The sequence below is a fragment of the Plectropomus leopardus genome, chromosome 21 (assembly GCF_026936395.1).
Source record: "Plectropomus leopardus strain MGB_pleo_1.0 chromosome 21, ASM2693639v1, whole genome shotgun sequence".
NCBI classification, from domain to species: domain Eukaryota; kingdom Metazoa; phylum Chordata; class Actinopteri; order Perciformes; family Serranidae; genus Plectropomus; species Plectropomus leopardus.
The window spans coordinates 5158641-5178018 of NC_142196.1; the positions used below are offsets into that span (position 1 = coordinate 5158641).

Consider the following 19378-nt stretch of genomic DNA (forward strand, 5'->3'; position numbering starts at 1 on the left):
TTGTCGGACCTTCATCAGGTTGAATAAAAATGTAATGATTTATTCAATCTGATGAAAGTCTGACGATCAAAACATTGTTCACTTTATAATAAAGATAATTGCAAGTAACGTGACAGTTTGCAGGAATTCTCTTTTTGTCATTTATGGAAAATTTCCTCCAATGCACCTCTTCACAAGTTTTAGAAGGTGTGCATAAGCCTCCACATTCATATTTTTAGCTCATTCCCTGTAATCTGATCAAAATATCTCCGTGTGTTTAATGCTCTGTTCTGTTTATTCGTGTCGGATTATGGATCTCCAGAGCACAATTTATTCATTTTTTCTCACAGATGAATATTTATCTAATTTTTCATACTGTGTCATAAATACCCACTTCTTTCAAATGCTGTGCGCTCAGTTTATACTGCAGGTTTCTCTCTGTCAAAACATTTTAGTGACTAAGCCCAAGTTGACATAAGCTTGAGAAGTTACGCAACTGTTACCACTAATGTGTAAGATCAGTGTAGTGCCCCTGAAATTTATAGTTTCAGATTTTGTTTTATTATTAAATTTTCCCACATTTTGTGTTTCCATACTAGTGTGCACTGTCACACATGGTCGATTCTTGACCATGAAGAAATAATCCTTGAAAAACATGTCACCTTACAATCATATTTAATTGAAGAGAAATACTTTTTATTTGAAGTGCTTCAAGTATGTCATCTTTTTTAGCTGTATAAAATTGATGTATGCAGTGAATCTGATACGCAAAAAAAAAAGAAAAAAGAAAAGTGAATTACCTCTGTTACGTAAATGGTACCTTTATTTAGGACTTTTAAACCTGACACCAAGTTGTAAGAGTGAGGAGAATTTATTGGAGGCTGACTCTGTGGCGGTTTCATTTCAGTTCTCTTTCAAACTCTGGCGGTTCACGTCCGACTCACACAAGAGGAGATATCGTCTCTCTCTTTTCCGTGATAAAGTTGGTATCCCACAGAGCCTCTCCTCTCTGGCCCATCCTCTAATCAACAGATGATCCGATTTGATTCACTGCCACTGCGTCCTGTAGAATGTACTGTTACAAAGATTTCTAAATCATCCATATCACAAATTAGATCAACAGAATTGAAGCAGCACTTAAGAATGAAATCTCTTACTTTGAATTAACTTTCCTCAGACGCATGTTGTTTGCAACCTAAATCCTAACTTTCCTCCCCTTCACTCTTATCTTCTGATGACCTAACATCCTACACGATCTTGTGATTCCTCTCCAGGCTCCTGATCCATTTTCTTCTCCTCACTAACGTCCGACTGACTCTCTCCATGTGTCTCCTAGTTAGCTGCTAGTTATTAGCGACTCATGTTGTGCCTCTTGTTTGGTAGGAGTGTGCTCCGGCGCCCAAGCAGAGCTCTCCAGACTCTGACTCCTGCCCCTCATCTCCTAAGCACCCCTCAACCGTTAGTATCCCAGCTTGCACCGCATCGCAACACGCTCACCATCCTATCACCTGCATCCAGATACATCTTTCTTATCATCTTCTAAACTCTCCCAGCATGCATCGCATTCAGTTCCTCTCATCTGCTGCGTGCCACACCCCACATCTAACTGCACCTCATCTAACAACACGTCAAAATATTTTCTACCACCAAATATGCAGCAATTGTGGCAGTTTGCAGCGGTGTAAGGGCGCCCTCTGCTGGTGATATTTGGACATGACACGAAGCAGCACAGCCACTTCATTTGCTTCTCAAGCTTCAGCGTTGATGTGTGTGTGTGTGTGTGTGTGTACATGTGTGTGGATACTCGTGTATTTTCATGCATGTGATCTAGCAGGTTCTTATCTGTTTCTTTGTCTTGACAGCCCTCAGAGAAGTGTGGAGTGCTCAACGTCACCAAAATCACAGAGAATGGGAAGAAAGTCAGGTAAGGAATCTAAGGGCTCAAAAAATGAAACTTCCTATTTCACATTTTTTTATTCTATTTTATTTTATTTTTTTAAAAAGGGACCATGTACAGCTTAAAACATAAACGTTACCATTAGATGCACCAGATTATAGCTCAGAGGTAATTCACATCTGCAGTCCCTCGTCAGGTCAGAACAAACACACAGCACAATGACATGATAATGGGAGAAGAGGAGTAAAATAAAAGACACACACAAGACAAACAATACACACAATAGCACATGATATAAAGAGATACAAAAAAGATGACACAAGACAGATCTTGGAATGTCATGTAGCAAATAACTGGTTTGATTTGAAACTGTCTGTTTCCTTCAATGGAATAAAAGTGTGAAAATGTGGGAATCCTGGAGAGATGTCTTAAATGTTAAAGCACTAACCTTTGTTGATTTTAATGCACAGGAAGAACTGGACGTCCTCGTGGACGGTGCTGCAGGGTTCCTCTCTGCTCTTTGCGAAGGGTCAGGGGGGCAGCACCAGCTGGGTATGTATCCCATCATCCCCGACATGTTCCCGTTTCTGTTAAGCTTTTCCAGCATTCCATTCATCTCTGTGTTACTTCTCTCTTCCTCATTTCTGCGTAGTCGCCTGTCTTCATTGCCACCTGTGCTCTGAAGTTTGTCACTCTCTGTTTATTGTTTCTGTTCCTCTCCTCCTTCCTCAAGTCTTACTACCGCAGCGGCTCCATCCCAGAGCTGCTCCTCACTCTCCTTAGCAACTGGAAGCGCTCAGTCAAGCCCCGCCCTGCTGTCTCCTATGTGAACTGTAGGCCTGTGCAGGCTGCCGCTGTATGTCCCCTCTCTCTGCACGTGTTGCTGCTCCCGCCTGTCTTTCATTCTTTCATTCACTCCTGCTAAGGCTGACTGTGACACTGGTGTTTGTGGGTGTGTGTGTGTGCACAGCTTTATTTAGCTGATCCTAATGTAAAAAAAGCAAGCTGCTCTAATCAATAGTTTTACTTAAACAGTGGAGCCTTAACAGTCCAGCAGGCAGCTGTTTTCAGCCAGAAACCTCTGATAAGCACACTGTGCACTTCCTCCTCAGCAGCAAACTGCAGATAAAGTTACAGACTAGCTGCTACAGTGAGTTTATTAGAGCATTTTATAGTCTTAGGAGAACTAAAAGGAGTGTGTATAATGGACTTTCATTTATATACAAGACACCAAATGCATGCTAATTTCACTCTGTGTCTGCTTGATGTGTAAATAAAGGCAACAGCTGGCTAACATGTTCGCCATGGCAACTTTATAAATTGATAATATACGTCAGTGTTGTGCTCCCAGCTTGTTTTGGCTCCCCCAAGTTCAAAACAAATCAGTTAATCCAGGTTTAATAAAATATATGTGGAAAAAAACCCCAAAACATGTAAAACATAAAATCTCTGTGTTTTGTATGTTTTTTTTTTTGTTTTTTTTTAGATACCTAGTAGTCGAGAGATGGCAGGAGTGTTGTAATGACATTGGAATTTCTAACTTTGACACCAATACCTTCAAAAATATTGATAGTCGATACCACGTGTGGATTCCACAAGGAAAAATTGACATTGTGGTCCTGAATTTACTATTTTTATATATATATATATATGTATGTATGTATATATGTATATATGTATATATATATATATATATATATATATATATATATATATATATATATATATATATATATATATATACACACATACATACATACATATATACATACATATATATATATATATATATATATATATATATATATATATATATATATATATATCAGCAGAATGACTATAATACATTAAAAATGCGAGAAAGCAAACAAATCAGCTTGCTGCTGTTCATAGTTTGGACAAAAGTAAGGCTGTTTACCAGTGTCAGACTCAAAACATGTCTATTTAGATTCCTTTTAGGTGGTTGCACTTTTGATGACATTAGATAATAATAACGGGCTGAAACACATGCAGAAATGTCACGATAATCTTTTATCTTTATAAGGATTTCAATGTGTATCACAAACATTTGCACTGTTTAGCGTGCCGCTTGAATGTGACATTAAGGCCCAGACACCCAAACAACATCAAAAAACCAGCAGTGACCAAGACTTATTGCTGCGTTACTTCCTATCATCTGTGTCACAGCCAAAAAGATGCACCTGAACACACCACAAAGACTACAGCAAACAACCAGCCACAGGAAATAACTCTCCATACCAGCAGACGGCGGTCGTCTGTATTCATTATACAAAAAGGAAAGTGAAAGACTAACAGGAAGGATTCAAGATGCTAGTTAACACATCAGCCTTATGGGGAAAGACAATTATATGAACAGTTTTTGCCAAAAAGCAAAAAAATGAACTTAGTTTGTTTCATCCTCACGTGTTCCCGACTTTAGTTGTTTGTTTGCTTTCCTCACTCCCATTTCTCTTTTCATGCACCGAGCTGAGCTGGCAATCAGAGTGATTTCACTCACTGATGGGCTCCAGTGCTGAAAAACCACCAACAAGGCCCAAATACTGCCAGAGAGTCAGGCCACGCTGACAAAACTAGACAGACGCTTACTGATATTGACCCTTGGCCAACTGTCTGCTTAAATCTAACCAAAAATCAACATATGCACATGATACAAATAACAACTAACTGTTTGCTTTTCTTGAATCACAGTACTAAAGATGTGTGTGTATTTATGGAGAGTTCCCAAATGAGATTCACTATGTTTAACCCTTTGAAACCTGGATCGACATCACTTTTCTCACACCGTGTTCAGATGCCTTCACAAGTATTTCAGCCTTTAAAATCTGAGCAAATAAGTTTTGTTGCTTTTGAAATCATGGAAAAGAGGCAACTTGATAAGAACTTTATTGCAAATTGAAAGAAATGAGTAGGTTTGGAAAATTATTTTCAGTAAAGCCAGGAAAAAAACTATATATTGTCATAATTATATTTAAAAATTATTTTACAGAATTATCATTTTAAAACACTTTTTTAGGTAATTTCTGTGATTGTTTCTTTTTTTAATTTTAGGTAATTGTCTTTTTTGTCTACTTTTTATGTTTTTTAGTTTGTTTAATTGCGGGGTAATTCTTACATTGCTAAAATCCTTTTTACTGTATTTTTGAAAGACATCAAGCCAATTTGTTCAGGTTTCAAAGGGTTAAGAATGTAACACCTGCGTTTTATAAACACTAAGGATGTTGGCCAGGAATTTAAATCCCAATTTTTTTTTGACATGAAAAGAAAAGTCAACAAGATGTTTTTGTTGTATCATCTTTGTGTCAGACGTGGATTTTCACACTGTTTCCTTGATTCCAGAAGTTTGGGAGCAACCAGTCGAAGCCGGAGTTCACAGTCGATCTGCGAGGGGGGTCGGTGGATTGGGCCTCCAAGGACAAGTCGAGCAAGAAACATGTCATTGAGGTATCGAGCACCGCGGATCTGCTGTGGAGTTTCACTGCAGGTCAACCTGCGCTTTATACATTTTAATGTGGCCAAAAGTAATGTTGATATCTCCTCCCTCAGCTGAAGACCCGTCAAGGGACTGAGCTGCTGATCCAGTCAGAGATCGACAGCGTCATCAATGACTGGTACCGGGCCCTCACTGAGACCATCAACACACATGTGAGGAAACATCTGTCATTAGAAAAATCTAGGTCTAAGTTTTACTCTGGTGTAGATGCTTTTATCTCCCTCAGTTTCATGTCTTCAGTCCTGCTGCTGCTCGATTGGAGTGCATGGACCTCACATTAAAATTAGTCCGAACTGACCTGATCTGAATGTATCTAAGCGTACATGTCTCTTCCTGTCCAGGCCTGGGAGTCAGATGAGGCCATTGAGGAGGACATGCCTGAGTCTCCAGGATCTGAGAAACAGGACAAGGAGAAAGACCACCGGGACTCTAAGAAGAACAGAGGTGAGACAGATGTCCCTGAAAAATGCTGCACATGTGTTATTGTGTTAACCCTAAAGGACTGTTTGGCACATTTCATACGCTTTTCATGCATATGGTGTAAATGTGGGCAAGATTTGTTTGATCCTGGAATTTCCAGCTCCTACAATAAGTCTAAAATACATTGTGGAAACAAAATAATAACATTCATACTGTTAAGTGAAAAAATGTGCCATTGAAACCCATTCAAACTGACATTTTTAATCCCACAGCCATCAAAGTGAAAAAAAAATGCCTTGTATTATTTCTGGGTGTCATTCTGGACTTTTGCTTTGGAATTTGTAGTTTTTACTATTTTACACCTGATTATGTAATTTTTTACCATATTTGGCATATGGAGAAAATACATGCTGTTTAAATGTCGCTGAAAATCATTGACAAAAGAAATCTACTTGTAGTATGTAGTATATTGAACATTATTCATTTTTTGTATTTTTTCAACCAATAACATAGAGGCATCATGACAAAAACTTGACATTTAAAGGGTTAAAATTCTGAAAATTATTTGATATTTCTGATTAGGACTGAAATTGATTATAACATTCACTTAATGAAAATAGAAAATGATATTAATGTGTAATAGTTTTTAAAGCTTGATTTTAAAAAAAGGGCATTTTGAGCTCTGTGTGTGTGTGTGTGTGTGTGTGTGTGTGTGTGTATAATATTAAAGCAGACCCTGAGGATTAAAGAAATATACTCAAATCCTCCCTGTCTTCCTCAGCGATGAAGAACTCTGTGAGTATGGACGCATCAGACCAGAAGAAAACCAGGTTGAAGCTCAAGAAATTCCTGACACGTCGACCCACCTATCAAGCCGTCCGAGACAAAGGATACATCAAAGGTATTCAGAGAGAATACAGTTCTCACTGTTGAGCATTTCCCGTGTGTGATAATGTGCCGCTGATTGAGTCTGTATCAGCAGACAGCGTGTCTGTCAGGACAGATGACAGTTAGAAATGACTGTGTGTCTTGTGATTCACAGATCAGGTGTTCGGCTGCAGTCTGACCAGCCTGTGCCAGCGGGAGAACACATCAGTTCCAAACTTTGTCACAATGTGCATCGAACATGTGGAGAACACAGGTAGCAGCAACACTTCAGAAATCTGTGCATGCAAAACAAAAGAAGCAAATAACAATTTACACGTCACCCAATGAGACAGATAACCTGTGAAAAAAAATTCATATTCCTCTGCCTACCCTGCTATTGCTTTGTAGCACTTCTGACGGCCTTATACAGTTAAACTGTATTAAATCAGCCTTGCAGAAGTCTTAAAAAGATACAGGGCGCCCAGTATCTCAGGTGGTAGAGCGTGCACCCCAAGTACAAAGGCTATGTCTTTGTAGCAGTGGGCACAGGTTTGATTTCACCCTCAGCCCTTTGCTGTCATACACCCTGTCTCTCCTATGCATACTATAACTGTCCTATCAAAAAAAGGTAAAAAGCTTCCCAAAAAAAAACTTCTTTTTTCTGACATTGCATTGTAAAATCTCAAAATAATTGATACAATCTTTTATTATCTATTTATTTATTTGTTTGTTTGTTTATTATAATTTACCAAATCCCTCTTCTTAAACTCTTCATGATGAGAATTTAATCAGTATTAAAACTCACCAATTAAGGTATTTACCAATTCTAACCAGATCTAACAATTTCACTGGACCAAAAATGTAATGTTTAAAGTTAAAGTAAACATTTGGGCAAAATTAATTAATTAATTAATTAACTCTTAATTCTGTTTTTTTTTTTTTTAAAAAGTGGGGTCATTGTTCATGTTTTTTTTTTTCAGTTCAAATTTCATCCTGAGTGGCAATAAAAAAAGTATTAAATGTAATTTTCCATCGCTGTAGATACTCTGTTATAGTTACAGCTAAAGTGCTTACAGCGTGTTCAGCTGCATCCTTAATTAAGAGGACTTGAAGGGATGCAAGAAAACGCAAAAATCAGTGGAGCTTTGTTGGTGCTGTTTGTTTTCAGTCAGCTCTGCATGTCAGGATTCAGTGTTCTCATCCGCACTCACTGCTTCTGCTCCTCTGCTCCTCCTCTCCTCCTCCCCCTGCAGGTCTCAGTATTGACGGCTTATACAGAGTGAGTGGGAACCTGGCAGTGATCCAGAAGCTGCGCTTTGCTGTGAATCATGGTGCGACTCCAGTCTGACCACTAACATGCCTAAATCCTCCTACAGTTCACATTAGTCGGAAACACACTAACCTCTTCCACACTTCTCTCCATCTCTCCATCCTGTTTCATCCCTCCACCAGATGAGAAGGTGGATCTGAATGACAGTAAGTGGGAGGACATCCACGTCACCACCGGAGCTCTCAAGATGTTCTTCAGGGAGCTTCCCGAGCCTCTCTTCACATACGGATCCTTTGACGACTTTGTTGAAGCCATCAGTGAGTAACATGATCCATTGTGTCAAAGGGACTCAGATACACAATGACAAAGCATTCAGAGTGTATTGTGTCCTTAATGTGGCCACTAGATGGTGCTATGCCCACGCACATTCACTGACTGACTGTTTGTGTGCTTCAGAATGCTCCGACTACAAGCAGCGAGTGAATTCAATCAAAGACTTAATAAAGAAGTTGCCAAAACCCAACCACGACACAATGCAAGTCCTCTTCAAACACCTGCGCAGGTAAGACAAGGACAAAAAACAGCCCACACTTTTGTTATTGTGCTTAATTTACTCAATTATGTCTTTAGATATTATTTCCATGAATAAGCACTCCTTCCCAACAGAACTTATACATTTGAATTATATACAATAAAACACAGTTATTATAGTTTTATATTTTTCTTCAGTTTTAGTTTTTTTTTGCATTTTTATAATTTTTGTTCTGAATTTAGTTTAGTTTTAGTTAGTTTCCAGAGTGGGTTTGCTTGTCTCAGTTTAGTTTTTTTTTTGTTCATAAATGTTTAGTATTTAGTTGTAGTATTTTTTTCTTAAATCAAAATTTGGGGAACTAATGCCACCATGTTGTTGTCTTTTAACCAGACTGACAAAGAGTAAAACTAAAGACATTGCCAGTATATTTTAATTTGACCTTAGTTTGTTTTCTAAGTACATAATATGATTTCATTTAGTTTCTATTTTTCCTTTGACTGTGTTGAGTGACTGGTTACTACAGGTTGTTACTGCATCTGCCTGTCTGCGTTATCAAAAATGCAACCGTTTTTAAAAGGTCTACTCAGGATGAACTCACATGCAAGAGCCTCGATTTGGAAGTTTGTGCAGTTCAGAAAAACAAAATGATGCTTACATTACATCGCTGTTTGAACCTCTGGTGGTCAGAACGTAAAGAAAACTATTTAACAACAATAAGAAAGTTACTATATAATATATTTTATTATCCAACAGATAAACTTATCCTTAGACATCATTGCAATTCCTGTATTGATCCTCTGGACAATCTGACAACCTAAAACATCAATTAATGCGCTTAAACTGCTGAACTCAACAGGTGTCTGTATGGGACGGGCTTTTAACCCTTTGAAACCTGGACTGAATCGCTATTCCTGGGCTGCATTCAGATGTAGTATTTTAACCTTTAAACCATGACCAAATTGATGTCTTTCCCCAAAACATGACAATAGGTAATAAGCAACCTGGTAAGAAATTACTATAATAACTATAACTATAGCTATCATTACAGTGTATTTACCTCAAAAACAAGCATTTTGAATACACAACCTTCAGCTCCGAGCATAAATACTTAGTAATGATAATTATGGTTACATTGGTGTCGGATTTTGGTACGTATGATGATGTAATGATAATTACAGTTACATTACATTATTATACGTAATACGAAGGAGTAATTGTTTAGTCCCTTAACTGGAAGAAGAATTTTCTTGTACACTTTAATATTATTTTATAGTAATGAAGTTTTTTCGTCTAGTCAAATGAACTGACTGATTGAATTGTGGAGAATCTTACCAAGTATAACAAGTATATCCATACTAACATAAGTTTCAACATTTATACTTGTATGCGTGATCTAAGCAGCTAGCTGACATTATCTCCAGCCAAAACACGGCTTTATACATCCAAAAAACTTCTGTAACAATGAACATGCATGGCAACCGAGCCTCTAATTGAGTCAGGGCCTTTTATTTGTCAAAATTTGTAATCATACCGGGAGAGTAAAGTGAGGATCTAATTATGACTAGGCCTATATTTGAAGTTTTACAGTATTCTTCTGATATGTCCAGCACACATTTAGATCTGCCTGTGAGTGAACCTCACTGTGCCTGCCTGTCCGCATTAACCCCTGAGCTCCACAGCGACCCCAGTGCGTCTCAAGCACTGGGATCATAAATGTCACAGTGGATATCTTACCGACTCCTGTCTGACTCCGCGTGTTTACCTTCCCTCAGAGTGATCAGCCTGTGGGCAAACACAAACTACAGCGAGGTTTAACGTGTATTCTTACCCCGCTGGAGTCGCTGGCAATATCATATGTTCACAATGACATTTGCCTAGCTTTCCAATTTGCATTTATATGGCGCTGTGTTTGCTGTAATTCAGTACCTATGAAGTGGTGTTTCTTGAGGAAATTTATAGCGTGACATTCAGTGTATGGAGGTCTACGTATATCAGCGGGCGGATTTAATCTTCTTTTTTTTTCTCCCTTCCATGAATATGTTATTGTTTTGTGCATCTGCATGCAAGGATGTAGATTCTATTTAAAAAGGCTATTATGCTCTAGCCTGGAGCACTGAGTAGTGTTACAGAGTGTGTGTCGTGAGGCTCAATCTCAGGCCCTCAAGATGTGTGTGTGTTGTTTTTTGAGATGAAGCTGCACAAACAAATATACGCTCACCTAAAGCTATTTATGACACATTCAATCTTTAAATCTCGCGCTTTGTTTCCATCTCCCCCCTCAGGGTTATTGACCACGGGGAGGCCAACCGCATGACCACCCAGAGCGTGGCCATCGTGTTCGGACCCACGCTGCTCCGACCCGAGACGGAGACGGGCAACATCGCTGTCCACATGGTGTACCAGAACCAGATAGTGGAGCTCATACTGCTCGAGTACGAAAGCATCTTTGGCAGGTAGAAGCACTCACAACGGGACGCTGGGCTTTTTCAAACACGGACTTCTTCTTCCTTTTCACCCTCTTTTCTTTGACTGAACTGAACATTGCTGTGGACCAAGCAGTTGGGAGAAAAAAAAAATCATTGACAGGACAGTTTACAAAAGGTGTTGCACTTATAGGAGAATAATTTTAAAAAATGGTGTACAGATTTCACCCGCTTCTTCAGTTGCCATTCCTGCTGCGAATAGCGGGGCCGGACAATGGACGGTGTTTCGGAGTGATGCCGTGGTGACGTCGGTGTGGTTTGGTGGATTTTGAGTATTCAGGTGTTTTCACATACACTGGATCCCTGTGGCCAGTATTTCAAAAACTCTTCGCTTTCTGGTGGACCGGATTTTGTCGGAGAAGGCAACCGGCATTAAAGTAGCCAAACCGGCAACCTCATGACCTCTCCGAGGGAATGAGCCGAATCTGAACTGGATAGGTTTTCTGTGTCGTGGAGCTGTGTCTGTGATGTATCGGCCCTATGTGGTTTTTGGATCAGGTGGAAAAAAAATAATCAGTGTTATGTTAACGGACTGTCTTTTGGCACTTGGATGAACTGGAGTTACAGATTGCGTCCCCAGCTTACCTTAGCAACACCATCACTCGCCCCCACCCCCCCCTTTCAGCCAGTGTTAACCATTAACCCTGTGACATGAGCGTCCTGTGACTTGAATGACGGAGGACAAACCCTCGGTCTGTGTGTGTGTGTGTGTGTGTGTGTGTGTGTGTGAATTAACCTAAATGGAATAAAAACTGAGCAGAAGCATCCTCGTCTTGCCACTTTGTACAAACTGTGTCGTGTAGTCTTGCGTGCTTTGGTAAAGTTTCCGTTAAAGCTGCCGGGGGTCATCGTCTGTGCTCCTGTTATCAACTTCAGTGTTGGTTTTTTCAGGAAACGTCACCCAAGTCCTGGTGTTACTGGAAAAGTGGATTTCTGGGGACTGCAATGTTATCAGTTTTTTCATGAATTGTCTCTGAACTGTCGGCTTGATGACCCTCTCTCCACCTAAGCTAATATTAAAGAGTATTCAGAGAAGGGAAACGGTACCGAGAACATTTCAAAGGTTGATTTATGGGAGCGTGTGAGGTTAGGATGCAAAGAAGAGCCTTTAAAAACCCCTTTCAGAGCATATGTACAGTGACAGAAACTAGTTGTTAAAATGTGTTATAGTGACTGAGGTATGTATGCTTTGATGGTGAACTAGTGAAAGACTTTGATTTTTTGTAAATTTGAATGAAAACATGACAATACACACATTGTGGAAAACACACGATCGACTGTTACTTTTGTTTGAAGGTGTACCTGGAGTGTTTGCGCATGGTCAGCTGCACATTTTGAATGTAATTTTCAGGCTAACTGCTGTTTGTGAAACTGCTACGTCTAATAAAAAAGACAAACTAAACGTTCAGACTGTAAAGTGTGTGCTCTCTGTCAGAGTTTAACGGCGGCGGCGGATGGAGACGATAAAGAAAGAGAGGTGAGTCTGCTGTTTAACCTTCAATCAACTAAAGCTTCACCTTTCCCTCGCCTTTAATTACTGAATTGAATTAATCTACTCAACACCGATATCCTGGTTATTGAATTGAGTGATTAAGCTTTCACGTCTCAATCAATTAAATTCCTACCTGTTAATTATGAAATGAACTGCAGTATATTTCTAGAGATTTCTCAAATGCGGCACAACCTCTGCCGCGCGGCTTCCATTAATCTGATTTCTGCGTTCTTTGAAGGCATTTTTGTCATTACTCCTCAGGTCAAATGTGGCTGCAGACCTGAAGGGTGTGGATTAATTGATGTCTAATTAGGTAATTGCCACGGTGCCAGGTTTGATTAAGAAGCACAAGGCGGAGCAAGTGCTGAGGAAAGCTGCTGGCTGCGGGCAGCGCTTAGCCTCCATTTAGAGTTCCCTTTATTTTTACTGCAAGGTGTGTTTGTGTGTTAGGATATCTTATGTGCGTGCTGCTTTAGCATTCCCTAGCATCTGTAGAATAGCACCTCTGTACGGAAGTCTAATTATGCCTCAAAAGAAAAACGATTAAAAATGAACATTGTTGTAAAAAAAAAAGAAGAGAAAGAAAAAGTCTCACATTAGGTCAAAGTTACCAGATAAAGGAGAATTTTTGATCGTGCAAACCTGCCCTAAAAAACTGCATCGCGGCTAAACTCACAAAATCTAATATAAGACTTGTTATCTCATAATTTACCATGTGTATTTCACTATTACAATTGGCAACTTTATATTTGTTGAGCTTGTAAGATCGCATTACTGTCTTGACTTATTTTCTAATATTTTGCCTAATCTGCTTCCTTATAATTCTGACTTTAATTATTTTAATTAAAAAAGTTATGTAAATTTCACCTGATGATTATCTTGGGGTGTGTTGAAGTTATCTATAGTGTATAGGATGTTTTTGTTCATGATCATTTGATCATAGATGACACGACTTTATGAAGATACAAGATTTAGTGGTTTGCTTTTGTCATAATTATACTTAAAAGTCAAGATTTTGACTTATTACAGCTCATAATGTCGATTAATTATCTTGTAATATTCATTTCCTGTGAGTATTTTGCTTTTGTCATACCTAACTTTTCAACTATTTTCTTTACCCTTTTTTTGCAGTAATGGCCCTCCACAGGTTCTCTGAGGACCCGGAAGTTTTCTTCCAATCCCCAGGTTGATTTCTTGTGTATTCACAACCACATGAGCCCTCCTCCCTCCTCTGATCACAACCACTCCTCTTTGAAGTCACATTGAGCCTCCTCCCCTCTCTTGCCTACGTGTTAATTTACTGCAACAGGTTTGACTTATACCTCCGCTCTGGCTCTGTTTTGACAGGACGGACCACCTTGGATTCAACAAATGTGTCGGAGGTAGGCAGCACTGAATCATGTGCCCCGTTGGAAACCACAGGCCGTTAAAACCTGAGACTCAGAGAGGAGGGCCCCCAGTATTTCCAAATGAGAAAACAATTAGATCATTTCTATAATTCATGGGTGCGACCACAGCTCAGGCCCGGGGAGGCTTTGAGTGTTTGAAGTGCTCCATATGCTCACGGTGGTTTCCAGGCCTGATCTGCTCTGCGCTGGCCCGGCCTGCTCCGTAGAGGCTGAGGTGTGGGCAGGTAATGTGAACAAGCCATTATGGAGCATAAAAGATTTATGGGTCTTCGGTGCTTCCCCCTGCTTCATTTGCAGGTGGGCTGTCGGCAAAGTGGCTGGATAAGGAGCAAAATGGTTGGGAGGTTTTGCCACTCTGTGGTAAAGACCCCTGTACTTTACCCGCTGCTTTTTATTCAGAGCTCAGTGAGCAAATAGCTGCTGGTCCAAGACGAGCTGCTGTTAGTTTGTTATTATAAAACAGTGCAGAAACAATATTTTGGAGGACACTTTTAAACACAAATATCTGAATTTAGGAATCATATCCCATATTGGCAAACTTGTTAACACAGTTGCCAATTAACACATCTGGCAATTATGTTGCATAAGCATTTATTTGGAATCGTGTTTCTCACCACTTGATGAATTTAAGTTCAGTATTAACTCTTTTAGCTCTGTTTTTGGTCTCCACCAACTCTTGTTTCAAATAACATGCCTTTAGCCCCTAAACACTCAACTAACTTCACCCAGCCCATTCTCATTCTAAAGTTTTCAAATACAGCTGCTTTGAGTTTCGGCATAAGATCCCGACGCCAAAAGCCACCTTTCGCGTCTGCATGATACACTCCTGGACGGTGTCATGTGAGAACACATCCAGACAGAACCAGTCGCAGTGTTATTGGTGTCACTTGAGAACGAGGCCAGACGGAACCTGTCTGCATGATACGCCACTGGAGGGCGTCAGGTTGAAATGCTGTCAAGACGAGTGATAACTTTCACATCATACTTAGTCATTTGATCCATTGTTAATATAACATTATTGATCAGTGCAGATTTAAATTTAGTTAAAATCAAGTTTCACCATTCACGTTTTTTAATGTATAGTTGGGCAGTACAACCCGATATTTTCTCATCCCAAAATTATCATAACTATCTGAGATGCTAATGAAGCATTTGTATTTGGGAGAGGCTACATGCGATATTTCATTTGACACATGAACAGTTTTTACAGCCGAGCAGACAGCTTCAGCTCCCCATCGAACCTCCAATCTAAGTGGTCTGACAGCATGGGTGTTCCACTTGTGCCTGTGCATCCATCTCACCATAGAGACAAAACATTATACGTCACACTCTGAAAACCAGCGCCCACAAGGGGGTAAAAGAACGGCCCCACATTATGCAACTGAGTGCAGAGGCATTAACCAAGTGCCCATAACCAGCTAAAAACATTATATACCAGCATGATAAAGGGTTATTTTAGCACCTTTTCTCTCCCGGAGTGGAAAAGTCACTTAGACAAACTAAAAATTGTCAGTTTATCTCACTGTCTCTTCTCTTTATGTTACCTAGCAATGATTTCACTGAATAGCTAGAAGTGACATACCTTATTTTCAACATTTTAATTGAATCACCAGGTAAAATCTTAAGTTAGCCAACAAAAATGTAACCAGGAATTACATAGCTTATTTTGCCTCAACCCCTACACTTTCTCTGGTCAAATTAGCAAAATTCTTGTTGCACGTCAGCACACTGAGCATCAGGATCTCACAGTTTTCCCATATCTTCCTGCTTATGTCTCACATCGTACTGCTTAAAAGTTCAGTTTTTCTGTTTGACATCTTAGAAAATCTTAGTCATGAACTATTTAGCATGTTGGTAGTGTAGCGCAGCATGAAGCAACTATGAAGTATTTTTGTGTTGCTTGTGAGCACAAGTAAATGGCAGGGAGGCACCTTCCCACAATGCAAAGTGAATGGAGAGTGATGGATTGTTTTCACCTCCGGAGGGGGCGAGAATTAAATGCGCTCTGTCTCCATTGTAGGGCCCTCTGCTTCGTTACTGCTACAGCACTGACCTTCTGTTGTTGGTTTCTGATGGCAACTGGGCCCCAACATTACTCCCCCATTAGCTTAGCAGACAACAGATGCAGGGGGCCGAATCTACAATCTACACAGGGCCCACGTGGCTCAGAGTTGTTAAGGCTCAATGTGGGTCAGTTCGTGTATGAGTGAGTCTTGTTAATATCCATGAATGCTGTTCTGTGCTTCCAGCAGAGGGCCATTAAAGGGTTAAATCACCCAAATAAAATATAGTCACTCCGGAGTCTCATTTTGTGAGTCTCCCAACTTATTTTTATTAAGTTGGGAGACTCACTAGAGAGATAAGTGGATGAAGCGGTGGTTAAGATACCCTGATTTGTAGGGTAATATTCCAAAAGCAATTCCCATAATGCAGCTCAGTAACGTCTTTAAAGCGGCGCCCCAAATACAGAGGCTATGTCCTTGCCGCAGCGGCCGCAGGTTAAATTTCAACCTCTGCCTTTGCTGCATGCCATCCCCTCTCTTTACCCCTTTCATGCTTAAACTGTCCTATCAAATAGAGGCAAAAAGCCCAGAATGAATCAAAAAAAAAAAATGGAACGTCTTTCATTAGGCTCTCCTTGTGTGGTAAAAGCCCTCAGTGCCCAAAGTTCATAACAGGGTATCTGTAGAAAAAAAAAAAGTTTTTAAGCCTAATTTGAAATAACCCCGATGACGTCATTGGGGTTATTTCCTCAGACATTAAAAAAACTGCACAGCCATGGAGGACTGTTTTCACAGGTTGAGTAGTACTCCTTGTGACAAGTAAGAGGCTCTGTATGAGTAAAATTAATGGAGTGGCCCTTTAAATACTTAAAAACTGTGAGCACTATGAATGTAATTCTATTCACCTATATTTTTTTAGGGTAGAAGTTGGAATTCTAAAGAACCTGGACACATAAAACCAAAACTATCTTCATGGCTGCATACTATTAGAGGTAAGTGATAAAATATGTCCTTTTATCATTTGTGTGAACTGCTCCTTTAAAAGTCACTGTAACAATATCTAGTACAGTGTGTAGTCATGTTAATATAATTGTAAAATTCAGGGTAATGAAGCTATTTCTGCAAACACACAGAAGCCTGCACACTTCCTGCACCGCTCTCCCTGCATGATCAAAGATAGTGTGAGCACTTACAAGCACAGCGCCATGTGCAGGAAGACGAACCGGCTCCAGTTGCAGAAATAACTCATTTGCCAGCGCGCTTTAATTCAAAGCCATCCTTTTTCCAAATGTGCTGTCATAGCTGCAGTGCATGGCAGACTGCGCTGTGTTCTCGCATGCATGGCAATGCTAAGTAAGCGTGTAAGTATTCCAAATGTCAGCCCGGCTCATCGTTGTTATTAATGAGCTTCAGGCGGCAGGAGTGGATCATTTTCCATGGAAATTCAATGCATTTTAAATAGCAGTGGATCAACATTCCAGGCCAGGATTTACATAAGGTAATTGCAGGATGCTGAAAGTACCTTGTTGCTGGCAATGGATTTTTTTTCCCCTCCTTACCTTCAGTAATACAATCAAGTCCATTAAGTAGGCAATAAATACAAGGCAAGACTGTATGACAGATAATGGCCCCTCTCCAGAATATCTATTTATTTACCCTTGGACAGTTACAGCTGCTGTTCTCGCACGTGCCTCCATAGTCTGACTTACCGTCCTTTTCTTCTTCACCTGCTAAAGAAGATTTGACAACCTCAGTCCTATGTGATATTGTTGCCCTGCCGTGATTGAGTATTGAGACGAGCCGGCTGTTAGCAAAGGAGGGCGTGTGGGAGAATCGAGATGAGGCCCTGTGTTACACCTCTCCGAGGTCTACCTGCAGCAGCTGCTATGGGGGTCTGGGGAAATTAACTGTAGATAGAGAGAGAGAACACAAAGACAATAGTGCCATGCTGTATGTATGCAGAGGTGGAGGGGGACTTCAATCAAATGAACACTGTTGCTAAGAAAAAAGAAACACACACTGTAAAATCTGACAAGATAATCTTACTTAAGATAATCATGGAAAACTATTTTTATGTTTACTTTATATCTAACTGTTAATTTTACGTAAGATTTCAATTTATTTACTTAATTCTGTGAAGTTGGTGCAACTTAAAAATGACAAGTTTATTAAACCAATCTTTTTAATTTAGAAAACCAAGTTTACGGTGCTACTGTATATATTTGTATTCTGCAAGTTGCAAACTAGTCACTCATGTTTTTATTTTCTTAAACATGTTAACAGAACACAACTTGGAGATCTCCTAAATTCATCATTGACAAAATCATTTTGTTATGCTTAAGCTAAGTAAGACTAACTCGAAGAACAGGGTCTTTTCACTTGTCATTTTTAACTTTCATCAACTTCATAAAATTTTAAAAGGAACTTGTTCTTTTTAAGTTTTCACAATGTCAGTTACATAAGTCGGTCTGACTTAACTTGATCATCACACAGAGGATTTTGCCAGTGATGTATTTAGGACATCTGCGAGTTCTGTTTTCTTAACATGTTTTAGAAAGTACAAATATGATTGACTAGTTTGCAACCGGCAGAATATAGATAAACAGCACAGTAGACTTGGTTTAGTCACTTACTTTAGTGACTAAGTTTAATTAAATCAAGTAAACTTAATAATTATGTATAAAGTAAACATAAATTAAGACTAATATTTAAATTCAGTTCCATTTTTCAAGGTGTCCTCTAGATTCTTGAATTTTGAATGAGGCCCTATTATGCTCATTTTTGGGATCATATTTGTATTTTGGGGGGTCCATTAGAATAGGTTTACATGTTTTAATGTTTTAATGTTTTAATGTGAAAAAAAAACACACCATGTTTTTGCTGCTGCAGCACCACCCTGTTTGTCTAAGCTTGCATCCCGCCTCCTGAGAAGCCCGGTCTGCTCTGATTGGTCAGCTGACTCTCTCTAGTCTGTTTATTACATTGTGACCAAGTCACTGTCATTGTCACCAAGTTATGGAAGTAAACACTAAAACTCAAACAAGCTGTTTCAGGCAGCTTAAGGAGCATTGTCTTCTGAGGGAGAGAGAGCTCCCTTTGGCTTGGACTCTAGGTTTTATTACTTAAGAGACTTTTTACAAGCACAGAAATGCTACACAAATCAAAAAAGAAAAGGGAAAAAAACACAAAAAGCATAATAGGATCCCTTTAAGTGGAATCAGCTTGTCAGATTTTACAGTGCATTTTCATCTCCGGCGTTGTCAACTGGTGGTTATAACATCTTCCTCCAGGCTGGAATATTAAATTCACTGTCTGCCTTTTTCCATGAAGTGCCGTGGGCTTTAGGTGGTAGTTAGCCTCTGTAGGTCTGTGACACGGCCTGCTCAGCAGCTCATTAGAGAAATGGGCTGAGCTGGCTGGCTGCCCCTCCTTCCTCTGCACTCTCTTCCCCCAGAGACCCTGGGATTATGTGTTGGTGGCGTGTATGGGTTTTTGGGCCCGTTAAGTGATGATTA

General features: G+C 39.7%; 1 protein-coding gene across 6 annotated transcripts in view; it reads left to right on the plus strand.

The window, feature by feature from the left end:
• arhgap12b (Rho GTPase activating protein 12b) overlaps positions 1-12367 on the plus strand; it is a 75397-nt gene extending 63030 nt beyond the window's left edge. The window contains exons 7-20 of one of the 6 annotated variants that reach the window (XM_088071737.1): positions 887-961; positions 1363-1437; positions 1842-1903; positions 2347-2428; positions 2610-2732; positions 5234-5338; positions 5441-5539; positions 5729-5831; positions 6589-6708; positions 6850-6948; positions 7928-8005; positions 8127-8261; positions 8401-8506; positions 10759-12367. In XM_088071737.1, coding sequence (XP_087927863.1) covers positions 887-961; positions 1363-1437; positions 1842-1903; positions 2347-2428; positions 2610-2732; positions 5234-5338; positions 5441-5539; positions 5729-5831; positions 6589-6708; positions 6850-6948; positions 7928-8005; positions 8127-8261; positions 8401-8506; positions 10759-10933 — 1437 coding nt within the window. In that variant the 3' untranslated portion in view covers positions 10934-12367. The remainder of the gene's footprint in view (positions 1-886; positions 962-1362; positions 1438-1841; positions 1904-2346; positions 2429-2609; positions 2733-5233; positions 5339-5440; positions 5540-5728; positions 5832-6588; positions 6709-6849; positions 6949-7927; positions 8006-8126; positions 8262-8400; positions 8507-10758) is intronic. The other 5 variants (XM_088071735.1, XM_088071736.1, XM_042510425.2 and 2 more) reach the window with 5 other exon arrangements.
• The last annotated feature ends 7011 nt before the right edge of the window (positions 12368-19378 follow it).